The sequence below is a fragment of the Canis aureus genome, chromosome X (assembly GCF_053574225.1).
Source record: "Canis aureus isolate CA01 chromosome X, VMU_Caureus_v.1.0, whole genome shotgun sequence".
Lineage (NCBI taxonomy): Eukaryota > Metazoa > Chordata > Mammalia > Carnivora > Canidae > Canis > Canis aureus.
The window spans coordinates 58,364,095-58,376,926 of NC_135649.1; the positions used below are offsets into that span (position 1 = coordinate 58,364,095).

The following is a 12,832-nucleotide window of genomic DNA, read 5'->3' on the forward strand; positions in this document are numbered from 1 at the left end:
TCCCTGCATGGAACCTGCTTCTCCCTCTGCCTGTGTCTCTCTCTTGTTCTCTCTCTCTCTCTCCCTCTGCCTGTGTGTGTGTGTCTCTCTCTCTGTCTCTCATGAATAAATAAAATCTTAAAAGAAGATAAATAGCCATTAAGTGTGCCTCTTGTAGAGGTGACTACAGTGCCATACAGAAGGCTGACCTAGAAAACATTTAAGGTGATTTTCAAAGCTGAGGTCTTAATGAATTTCTTAAACTAAGGTTTTCTTTTTTTTTAAGATTTATTTATTCATGAGACACACAGAGAGAGAGAGAGAGGCAGAGACACAGGCAGAAAGAGAAGCAGGCCCCTTGCAGGGAGCCTGATGTGGGAGTGGATCCCGGAATTCCAGGATCATGCCCTCGGCCAAAGTCAGACGCTCAACCACAGAGCCACCCAGGCATCCCTTAAACCAAGGTTTTCCAAAATTAGGTGTACTTGTATAAATTTGCCAAGAAGAAAAATCAGACTGCTTTTAAGTACTAAAATTCTGTACTACTAACTGATTATCCACTAAGAAAAATCACTATTTTTTTTCCAATGGAGTTAGAATTTTAGCTGTTTGATTTAAATATAATAAATACAATGTTTATTTTGACACACTCCACAACTATTTTTTCAACTTATAAAGTATGCCTAACAAATACTTCTATTTCTGATGAAGAGAGATAAATAAGAAAAAAAAAGCACTCATGGCTTTTGCATCATATTTATATTATACAAAATTCACAAACTTTTGTAGATGAATTACCTGCTCTGGTTTTACAAGCTGCTTTTTGTATTCTTCTTTAGCCGCATGCACAGTTATAGATGTACATATCAGACCTGCAGGTACGGTTGTCAGCTTTCCCATCTAAGAAAGATATATCAAAAAGATATTTTTAATTGAAAAGCTCCCCATCCTCCATTTCCTGATACATTTTGGGAGTATCCAAGCAGCACTATGGGTTTTATTGAAAGTATAAAAAAACTCAAGCACTCCAAATTGCTACATACATTTTTAGAGTATAATTCCTAAAATTCTCTTATCTTAGATGGTAAAGTTTTATTTTTATTAGTTAACTGTCTATTCATACGGAATATACCAATAACATAATTACCAAGAAGAAGTGAATACAAAATTTGAGGGATGAAGTATGATAGATCATGGTATTCACTCAGTACACAAATATATGGCTCAGTGCTTCGAATATATCAGTAAACAAAACAAAGAATCTTGCTCTTATGGAGATGACATTCTAATAGAGCACAGACAGGCAATAAACACAATAGATACATTAATATACTACAAATTGATAAATGCTATGGAGAAACTAAAAGAGAAGTGTGATCTGGAATACTAATGATTCAAGTTGTGTCCTGAAATACAATTTATATTTATATTATTTATAAAAATAATTTCCTTCCATTGCAAATCCTTTGTTCCTAACCTTTCAAAGCATTCCTTTTAAAAAAAATTTATTTAGTGGACAGCCCTGGTGGCTCAGCGGTTTAGCGCCGCCTTCAGCCCAGGGCATGATCCTGGAGACCCGGGATCTAGTCCCACGTCAGGCTCCCTGCATGGAACCTGCTTCTCCCTCTGCCTGTGTCTCTGCCTCTCTCTCTGTGTGTGTCTCTAATGAATAAATAAATAAAATCTTTTAAAGATTTTTAAATTTTTTATTGGAGTTTGATTTGCCAACATATAGTATAACACCCAGTGCTCATCCCATCAAGTGCCCCACTCAGTGCCTGTCACCCAGTCACCCCATCACCCTTCCCACCTCCCCCTCCACTACCCCTTGTTCATTTCCCAGACTTAGGTGTCTCTCATGTTGTCACCCTCTCTGATATTTCCCACTCATTTTTCCTCCTTTCCCCTTTATTCCCTTTCACTATCTTTTATATTCCTTTTTACGAATCTCACACTTAATCTAAAGCCAAAGTGAATTTTGTTTTGGATGTAACTTGATCTAGATTAAGAATGCAGGAAAGAGGCACCTGGGTGGCAGAGTTGGTTAAGTAACAACTCTTGGTTTGGCTAAGGTCGTGATCTCAGTGTTGTGACATCAAGCCTGGTGTCAGGCTCTGCACTGAGCACGGAGTCTGCTTGAGAGTCTTTCCCTCTCCTTCTGCCCTTCCTGCTTATGCTCTCTTTCTCTCTCTCTAAAATAAATACATAATTTTTTTAAAAAAGAATGCAGGAAAATCACTGGCTCTAAGAACAAAGTGCTCCAGTGTTCATTCAGGTATCAAAATAATCCCCAAAGATTATCCATTTAAGGCCAAATGAAAAGTTTTCCAGAGAACAAATATTTTAAGAGCTTGATTTTTTACAGAAGAAAGGATGCTTGCTGAAATCAACAAAGGACATCCAGAGGAAGAGAGGTCTCTTTGGCTTACACAAAAGGGAAAGTATACAAGAACTGGAAGAAATACTAGCCAAAGGACACTAAATGTTCTCTATTAACAGTGATAGTGCCTATACTTCATTTCTGACACTTTTTCAATATTTCCTGAGCAGAATAAGGGAAGCTACAGCCACTAGTTAGGCTTTTCCTCTTTAAGCCAGGCATGACTCTGATTGAGGCTGAGACTCCAGACAGGGTAAAATGAAAATGCAGTACTAATAAAAATTTTGTTCACTGTTATTTTCCCTTCAAGCCTCCCTCTGGTACATATGTCAGCATCACAGAATAATTTATCTAGGCCTGCCTTCCCAAAAGACATCACTTTTGATTTCTTCTACTTGGTATTCAGTAATAAGATTTCTACATCATATCTATGTCATTTTTCAATAAAAAATTATTAAAACTAAGGCCATCAAGGATGCTTTCCCATACAACTGAGAAATTTTGTTCATGTATCTCTGAAGTGATTAAAGAATGTCAATTCTCACATTTAAAAGCTATTTTAAAAATACATAATTAGATCTTATTCCTTAGACACAAAAAAACTCTTTTGAAGTATGTTAATAGCTAAAAAATCTTCAATTACCCTAATCTTCTCAGAGTATATTCATCTTACTTCACAGAATAAATAATATATAGACTATAAAATAAATTCATAGGTATTGTTCAATATTTATGATCCAGTACTCCAGAGTCTAGATTAACTGAACTACTTGGCAAAAATGAACTATTGGGACTTCATCAAGACCAAAAGCTTCTGCACAGCAAAAGAAACAGTTAACAAAACTAAAAGACAACCTACAGAATGGGAGAAGATATTTGCAAATGACATATCAGACAAAGGGCTAGTATCCAAGATCTATAAAGAACTTCTTAAACTCAACACCAAAGAAACAAACAATCCAATCATGAAATGGGCAAAAGACATGAACAAAAATTTCACAGAGGAAGACAAAGACATGGCCAAGAAGCACATGAGAAAATTCTCCACATCACTTGCCATCAGGGAAATACAAATCAAAACCACAATGAGATACCACCTCACACCAGTGAGAATGGCGAAAATTAACAAGGCAGGAAACCACACATGTTGGAGAGGATGTGGAGAAAAGGGAACCCTCTTGCAGTGTTGGTGGGAATGTGAACTGGTACAGCCACTCTGGAAAACTGTGTGGAGGTTCCTCAAAGAGTTAAAAATAGAGCTACCCTACAACCCAGCAATTGCACTACTGGGGATTTACCTCAAAGATACAGATGCAGTGAAACACCAGGACACCTGTACCTCAATGTTCATAACAGCAGTGTCCACAATAGCCTAACTGTGGAAGGAGCCTCGGTGTCCATCAAAAGATGAATGGATAAAGAAGATGTGGTTTATGTATACAATGGAATATCACTCAGCCATTTGAAATGACAAATACCCACCATTTGTTCCAACATGGATGGAACTGGAGGGTATTATGTAGAGTGAAATAAGTCAGCTGGAGAAGGACAAACATTATATGGTCTCATTCATTTGGGGAATATAAAAAATGCATTACTAGATATAAAGTGACTCTATCAAAACAAAAAGTTGAAAGATGAATGGATAAAGAAGATGTGGTCTATATATACAATTGAAATTACTCAGCCATTAGAAATAACGAATACCCACCATTTGCTTTGGCATCGATAGAACTGGAGGGTATTATACTGAGTGAAGTAAGTCAACTGGAGTAAAACAATAATCATATCACTCATACGGGGAATATAAGAAATATTGAAAGGAATTATAGGGGAAAGGAGGGAAAATGAGTGAGATTAGGGAAGGTGACAAAACATGAGAGAATCCTAACTCTGGGAAACAAACAAAGGGTAATGGAAGGGAAGGCAGGTGGGGAGATGGGGTGACTGGGTGACAGGCACTGAGAAGGGCACTTGACAGGATGAGCACTGGGTGTCATACTATATGTTGACAAATCAAACTTTAATTAAAAAATATTAAAATTAAAAAATATATTTTTTTAATTTAAGATTTTATTTATTTATGAGAGACACAGGGAGAGAGAGAGAGGCAGAGACAGGCAGAGGGAGAAGCAAGCTCCATGCAGGGAGCCTGACGTGGGACTCGATCCCAGGTCTCCAGGATCATGCCCTGGTCTGAAGGCAGCGCCAAACCACTGAGCTACCTGGGCTGCCAAAAATATATTTTTATTTTAATTCCAGTGTAGTTAATTAACAAATAGTGTTGTATTAGTTTCAGGTGTACAGTATAGTAATTCAACAATTTCATGTATTTCTCAGTGTTTGTCAAGATAAGTGTACTCTTAATGCTCTTCACCTATTTCACCTATTCCCCTACCACCTCCCCTCTGGTAACCCTGTTTGTTCCCTATAGTTAAGCATCTGCTTATTGTTTTGTCTCCTTTAAATATATATATTTGTTATATATATATATATATATATATATATATATATATATATATATATAATAGCTAGCTAGCTAGCTAGCTAGATAGATGATAGATAGATCATGCCATTTTAAAAGGTGTACGATGTCCAGTCTTTTCTTGGAAATTAAATATTGAGGAACACTAAGAGAAAGTAGTGACCTGCAGCACATCTGCAAAAGAGAAGGAATGTGAAGATGAAAGTGCTCATAAAATATTATTAGTGCTCTAATACTAATACATTAGTAACAATAAAGGAGTAAACAATATTTTTGAATGCCTACTATGCATCAGAAAGTATTCTGTAATGGTGCAGAAAGCCTACTAATATTTTCAATGTAAAAGGAGAAGCAAAAGGACACAAATACCAGTAGTGACCTTTAGAGGGCAGAAAAGCACTAAGAAAAAAGCTGCCTTTGGTTTATTGAGAATGTTACACTGCCCACAAAGCTAAGAAATTATATATATACTTTATTTCACGTCTATGGGACAAAAGTAAATGACACCAGAAACCTTTTTAATATAGCATTAATTCTAAGGTTATTTCTGTGTCCAATACCCATTGAGGTTCATTGTATTTGTATTTGCATTTGCATATTGTATATTGTTATTTGTTAGGAATAACATACAGCATAAAGCATATTAGAACTGGCAAAGTTTAAGATGGATGGGACGTACCTGGTACACGTGAATTATAATCTTCATCTGAATTAAAGCTCTAGCACTTATAAAGCCTATCTTAAGTTAGCCAGAACAAGTAACTGCCCAGCCCAGTTTGACCTGGATAGATATGGCTTTTACTACATTATTAAATTATAGAATATTAATGTTAAAGCATTAATAAAGCACTGTTTAATTATGATGTATGAAAGAACAAAACTATTTTGGAATTTCTAAACACTCAATAATTATGATATAATTATTTTGAATAACACCTGGAAGTGTAAAAAGTTTATTTTAAATAAAAATTAAAGAAACAGAAAATTTTAAATAAAAATATACACAGGGAATATAGGAGTTACACAAATTTACAATTTAAGAAACTCCTCCAGAAATGGCACAACAGACTAGCAAATTCAACTTTAGTCAGAATGCTAATCAGGATCAAATACTAATGGTTGTCAAAATCAGGAACTGAATTTAAAAGAAAACACCAAACAGCTCCATTTTACACACACATATACACACCTGTATGTGCTATATATAGGAAAGAAATTAGGCTATTATCTACTTTGTGGGGATGTGAGAAAGGAATACTGAGAGCATTCTATTTACTTGAAAAGTAACACTCTAATAAGAGATGATTTTCAAGGTGCTGTCAGTGTAAAATTCAGTTGCTACTAAATTTCAAAAGAAGATTAAATAAAGTATATGGGAAAGCTAAATTAATCTTTCTAAAATACCATTTTGTTCTCCTGGCTCAACAACAATCAACGATTACTCTACCCTTCCCTATACACCTCTGACCTTAGCCAAATTAATTTTTTTAGGCCCCAAGGCCCCAACATGTCAAACACATTCCTTCCTCAGTACCTTCACTCCATTTTTCCTGATAAAATGTCTTCCCATCTCCTGCACCTAACAGTGCCTGGCACAAAGCAGGTATTCAAAAAATATTTGTTATATGAATACATTTATCTTTATAAACCCTGCCGTTCCATTAGCTCACTCAAAGCCATCCCTCTGAATTGATATAGCTCCACTAATTTAGTATTAAGTAAATCTGTTATAATTTACCTTTTAAAATGTATGCAGTTTATTTTTCTGCTAAAATGTAGGCTCCTTGGGCACCTAGGTGGCTCAATCAGTTAAGCATCTGCCTTCAGCTGAGGTCATGATCCCAGAGTCCTGGGATTGAGCCCCAAGTCGTGCTCCCTGCTCATCAGGGAGCCTGCTTCTCCCTCTCCCTCCCCGCTAGTGCTGTCTCAAATAAATAAAGAAAATATTTTAAAAATAAAAAAATAAAATATAGGCTCCCTGTCAGTAGTTTTATACCTCTTTGTACCCCAAGGGCTTTGTAGGACCAACGACCTCAAAACTAAGTAATAATTCACAGGTTTAGATAAAGCAGTATACATAGGTAATCTAGCAAGTTCTTTTATGTTTTATGAATGTCTGTGTGCGAAACATCTATGGAGGTAAATGATAACTGAAGGCCCTAAAGGTAATCTGAAATTGTAAGACTGATTCAGTGGTGTTAACTTTTTGAGAATCTAATAAGAAGTAGAACTATGGTCCCCCCCAAATGTAGTTATTCTCAAAATCTGAAGTATGTTTGCAGGCCTCTCCACATTCTCTAAAGCATTTAAGACCGAATTAATCCAGCCCCACCACAAATAAAATTTATCACGAGTACCTTTTATCCTGATACACATATACCTTAGAGCATATTACTCTTATTAAAAATTCTTTTTTTTTCTTATTAAAAATTCTTATAGGAAATTTATGAGTCACATATTATATATATATATGTATATATATATATATAACTTATAGATGAAGTTTTATAAAGTCTGTTGTGCTAAATAAATGGAAGGTAGTATTCTTATGACACACTTTTTGACTAAATTTCAGCCCTCTGAAGATTATATCTGAGTGGACAAAAGAACAAGCCAGATTCCTTCTTACAGGAAACAGCATTCTATTTTGCATGTGCCATGATAAAATTTCTTGGTCAAATTAATGTGATGATTATTATACTATAACAAATAAGTGTTTTAAAATATAATAACTTTCTATCTAAACTGATGTACTTTTAGCTAGAATGGTCAATAATACCTTTATTAAGGAAGCTTTACAGAAAAATATTCCTGTATACTATACTGCTTAAATACATATGTTTTTTTCAGTTTCATTTTGTGGAGGTCAAAAGCTAAAGAAATGGAGGGAGTTGGAAATAGATGAAAAGGAGTTTTCCTTTCAATTTAGGGTTGGTGTCTTTTAAGAACTGTTCACAAGAAAAACCTCAACACCACATGGCTGTTTGACTTTAGAGCACAAGACCTGTGTGGGAAAGAGAGGGAAGTTATAGACTACCATCACCAGTAAAGGAAAAAGTAGATTACTCATCTCCAATTGCTCCCATTTTTTGCTTTCTTCTCTATCTCTTTCTTCCACTCCTTTATTTTTTTCAGCAACTATATGTTCTAATTGATTTTACAGTTTTATTTTACCTTCTTATTTTTCCTTCTTTCTCCCTCTCCTTCCTTTGGTAGACCTGAAGGGCTAATAGCTTGAGTTATCAGCAAGGGAGGGAGGACTGTGAGTGACTATATCAGTACTATTCTTTCTGGGTGATTTTTGTTATCCACAGACCTAATATACAAATACTCCTGAGGTAAACAAACATAGGAGTATAACTATACAACTGATAAAGTTTAGCCTCTTCCGAAGTATCATCCTGTAGGAGATGGAAGGAATATAAATTGGCTTGAAAAATCAAGCATTGCTCCTGAATAAACTAATGAATATTAAATCCAACATAAAATGGCAAAAGACAGATTGGCTTCAAAATACAAGGTTGTATCTCAGGCACATCATCTTCTTTGTACTAGAGTTTCTTTTTTAAAAATTTTTATTTATTTATTCATAATAGAGAGGCAGAGACATAGGAAGAGGGAGAAGCAGGCTCCCCAGGGGGAACCTGATGGGGAACTCGATACCAGAACCTCAGGATCATGTCCTGAGCCAAAGGCTCAACCACTGAGCCACCCAGGTGTCCCTGTACTGGAGTTTCAATCTCACAATGCAAAGTGATCTTAAAGGTCTCCTTGTCCAACCATCTCTCTCATTTTGAATTCCTCCAGTTTATGTATGACCACCTTCAATAACGGGAAACTCCACTGATAGATCATTTCATCCTCTTACAGCTCTATGAGAAAGTTCTTCCATACACTAAACTGAAACGCATGCCCATATACTTTTCATTGGTCCTGGTTCTACTTCCTTGGGTCATACAGGACCCATCTAGCCATACTTGCTCATGAAAGCATATTTTAATTCCCTTTTAGTTACTTCTGTAATGCACTTTCCAAGGGTAATAAAGTTTCTGACAATGGCAAATGCTACTGAACTCATCTTCTACTCTAACAGAAATACTATTGTATTTCTTTCGGACTAAAAATAAAACAAGAAAAGGTGTTAATGCTGCATTTTGCAGCAATAGCCTAAGAGCTATTTCTTGACAGCAACATAAACGTCTTAAACAAAGGTACAATTTTAATCATCAGTGAGTCACTAAAAAAAGACGTGTATATATAATGGTGCTTATTTTCTTCAGAAAATAATGAATGGGTGAATCATCTAAAAGAGGATAAAGTATCATTAAATCCACAGAAAACAGCAGAGTCTAACAGTTATGCCATTATTCATTATACTGATACATGAAAAGCAGATAATTTGCTGAAATAGAAAATTTTAAAACTCTGCCTGCAATTTCTCACAAAATTCTTGAAAAATATGGTGATACTGAAGAAGAAATAATCAAACTGCAAAAAATATACCTATACAATCTGGTCCTTTCACAACTGCATATCAAATAGTGTACTTCAAATAACTGAAATGCTAGTTGAAAGAGAAGGTGGTGGTAGAATAGGAAGACCCTAGGCTCATCTTGTCCCACAAATACAACTAGATAACTATCAAGTCATTCTAAATACCCCCAGAAACCTGCCTGAAGACTGAAAGAATAAATTCCTCGACTAAAGGAAGAGAAGAAGGCACACTGAAGAAGATAAGAAGTGTGGACACATGATTAAGGGGAGAAAGGAACTATGGGTACTGCAGAAGAGAGGGAGAATACCTGGGGCCCACACTAGGGAGATTAGTCACTCTTCTTGGAGTACATCCCTAAGAGGTAGCACTCATAGAGATGCCTCTCCCAAGACAAAGGAATCGGATGGAGATATTTCCCTCCCCTGCCTCTCAGTATAAACAAAAATCCACCTGCAGAAAGCAGATAAGTCCCAACACTGGCTGCTTAACCTACTTAAACCAGGTCCCATACCTCTATGCTCTGGCATGAGTGCCCTTCTGGGTCAGCCTTCCTCAGTCATAGCATGGTGAGACCCTCCCCCACAAGACCAGTGCAGGCTCTTGCCAGAACCACCTCCCTATGGCCCAGAGTTTAAAAGGCAGCAGACTTGGCTGGAACACAGACCAGAGGGCACTGCCCTGCTCTTGGGGATAGGGCAGGTAAACAACCCAAAGGCAAACAGTGTAGAAAGAGCAATCTGAAAAAGGCCTGGAACACACAGGGGGGAGATTATTTGCTCTTCTCGGAGTGCTTCATGGAGAGTAGCAAGCACCCAGACCCCTCTGCAGAGAAAAAGGTGTTGGCTGGCTCCATTTCCGTGATCTGCCCCTCAGCATAAACACAGAGCCACCTGTAGCAAACAGCACAGCACAGACACTGGCTGCTTTACCTGGTTACAACCAAGTCCTACACCCCTGCACTCTGGCAGTATTGTTCTTCTCAGTCCAGTCTGCCTCAGTCCCAACATGGCAGACCCCTTCCCCAGAAGACTAGCAGAAATCCCTGCTCACATCACATGTCCAGCCCAGAGAGCTCTACAGAGCTTCAGTTCTAATGGAAGTAGTATCAGGGCTCATTCAAAGAGCAGACTGGAGCACACCTAGTTAAAATGTGTCACATCTTGGCCAAGGACAAACACTGTCCACTGCAGTTCAGGAAAGCCTCTAGAGATAACTGGCCTGAAGAAGAGAACAGCTAAAACACAACAGTAGAGCACACACAGCAGAGACTAGAGACACTCTATGAAGCAAGAGGCCCTAGACACTATATCATCTTCATAAAGCCATTACTCTCAGAAGCAGGAAATATAATGGGCTTTTCTAAAACACAGAAGACAGAGACTTAGACAAGATGCCAAGATGGAGGAATTCATCCCAAATGAAAGAACAAGATAAGTTCAGGGCCAGAGATCTAACCAAACCAATATAAGTACCATGCCTGATGGAAATGTAAAGTAACAATCATAAGGATACTTGCTGGGGTTGAGAAGAGAATGGAAGACATCAGGGAGGACATTACCACAGAGATAAAAGAATTTTAAGAAGTCAGGAATGAAAAATGTGAGGCGCCTGAATGGCTCAGTTAGTAAAGCATCCAACTCTTGATTTCAGCTCAGGTCTTGATTTCATGGTCAAAAGTTCAAGTCCCACATTGGGCTCCATGCCCTGCATTAAAAAATAAATAAGAAGAAATTTAAAATGTTATAATTGATATTGAACAGCAGGCTGGAAAAAACAGAGGAATGAGTAAGTGATCTAGAAAACAAAATAATGGGGGGATCCCTGTGGCTCAGTGGATTAGCGCCTGCCTTTGGCCCAGGGCGTGATCCTGGAGTCCCGGGATCAAGTCCCACATCAGGCTCCCTGCATGGAGCCTGCTTCTCCCTCTGCCTGTGTCTCTGTCTCCCAGTCTCTCTGTGTCTCTCATGAATAAATAAATAAAATCTTAAAAAAAACAGAAGACGAAATAATGGAAAATAATGAGGCTGAACAAAAGAGAGAAAAAATTATGTAACATAAGAACAGACTTAGAACGTTCATAGTGTAAGAGTCCCAGAAGAAGAGAGAGAAAAAGGGGCAGAAATTTTTTTGGAGATAAGAGCTGAAAACTTCCCTAATCTGAGAAAGGAAACACATCCAGATCTAAGAGGCAGTGAGAAGTCCCATCACAATCAACAAAACCAGGCCCAGAACAAGACAGACATATTGTAATTAAATTTGCAAAATACAGGGATGAAGAAAAAAACAGCAAGATAAAAGAAGTAACTAACTTACAAGGGAAGACTCATTAAGCCAGCTGGAAATTTCTCAAAAAAATGTGGGAAGTCAGCAGTAAGTGGCATGACATATTTAAAGTGCTGAATGGGAAAAATATATAGCCAACAATACTTTATTCAGCAAAGGTATCAATCAGTCAGAATAGAAGGGGAGATAGTTTCCCAGACAAAAACTAAAGGAGTTCCTGACCACTAAACCAGCCCTGCAAGAAATATTAAAGAGGACTCTTTGAATGAAAAAATCTCCAGAAACAGTAACAAAAGAAGTAATAAAATGACACTAAATACATATCTCTCAATAATTACTCTGAATGTAAAAGGACTAAATGCTCCAAGCAAAAGACATAGGGTATAAGAATGCATTAAAAAAAAAAAAAACACAAGACCATGGGGTGCTTGGGTGGCTCAGTCAGTTAAGTGACTGACTCTTGATTTCAGCTCAGGTTATGAGTGTGGTGAGATTAAGCCCCAGGTCGGGCTCCACACTCTGGCAGGGAGTCTGACTGTGATTCTCTCTCTCTTTCCTTCTGGCCCTCTCCCCACTCATGCATACACCTGCACATACACTCTCTGTCTAAAATAAATCAATAAAATTTAAAAAAATATAAGACCCAAGTATACACTGTCTACAAGAGATTTATTATAAAACTAAAGACACCTGCACATTGAAATTGAGGGGAGGGAGAAACATTTATCATGCAAATGGATGCCACATGAAAGCCAGAGAACCAACACCTATATTGGAAAACTAGGCTTTAAATGAAAGACTATAACGAGAGATGAAGAAGAGCACTATATCATAATAAAGGGGACAATTCAACAAGAAGATCTGACAACTGTAAATATTTATACACACAATAAGGGAGCAACCAAATACATAAAACAATTAATAACAAACTTAAAAGAACTCAATGATAATAATAAAATAATAGTAGAGTACATTAATGCTCCACTTACATCAATGGACAGATCATCTAGGCAGAAAGTCAACAAGGAAACAACTGCTTTGAATGACACACTGGACCAGATGGACATAACAGACTATTCAGATCATTCCATCCTATAACAGCAGAATATACATTCTTTTCAGGATCACTTGGGCACTCTCCACTAAAGCACATACAAGGTCACAAATCAGTCCTCAACAAATACAAAAAAACAGATCATACCAAGCATCT

General features: G+C 37.1%; 1 protein-coding gene across 10 annotated transcripts in view; it reads right to left on the reverse strand.

Moving 5' to 3' along the window:
* APOOL (apolipoprotein O like) overlaps positions 1 to 12,832 on the reverse strand; it is a 254,234-nt gene that overhangs the window by 222,764 nt on the left and 18,638 nt on the right. For 8 of the 10 annotated variants that reach the window (XM_077890171.1, XM_077890167.1, XM_077890166.1 and 5 more), the window contains one exon: positions 778 to 879. The exons of 1 other annotated variant lie outside the window; for it this stretch is intronic. In XM_077890171.1, coding sequence (XP_077746297.1) covers positions 778 to 879 — 102 coding nt within the window. Of the gene's footprint in view, positions 1 to 777; positions 880 to 10,897; positions 11,044 to 12,832 lie in introns of all 10 variants that reach the window. One more of the 10 variants, XM_077890172.1, reaches the window with a different exon arrangement.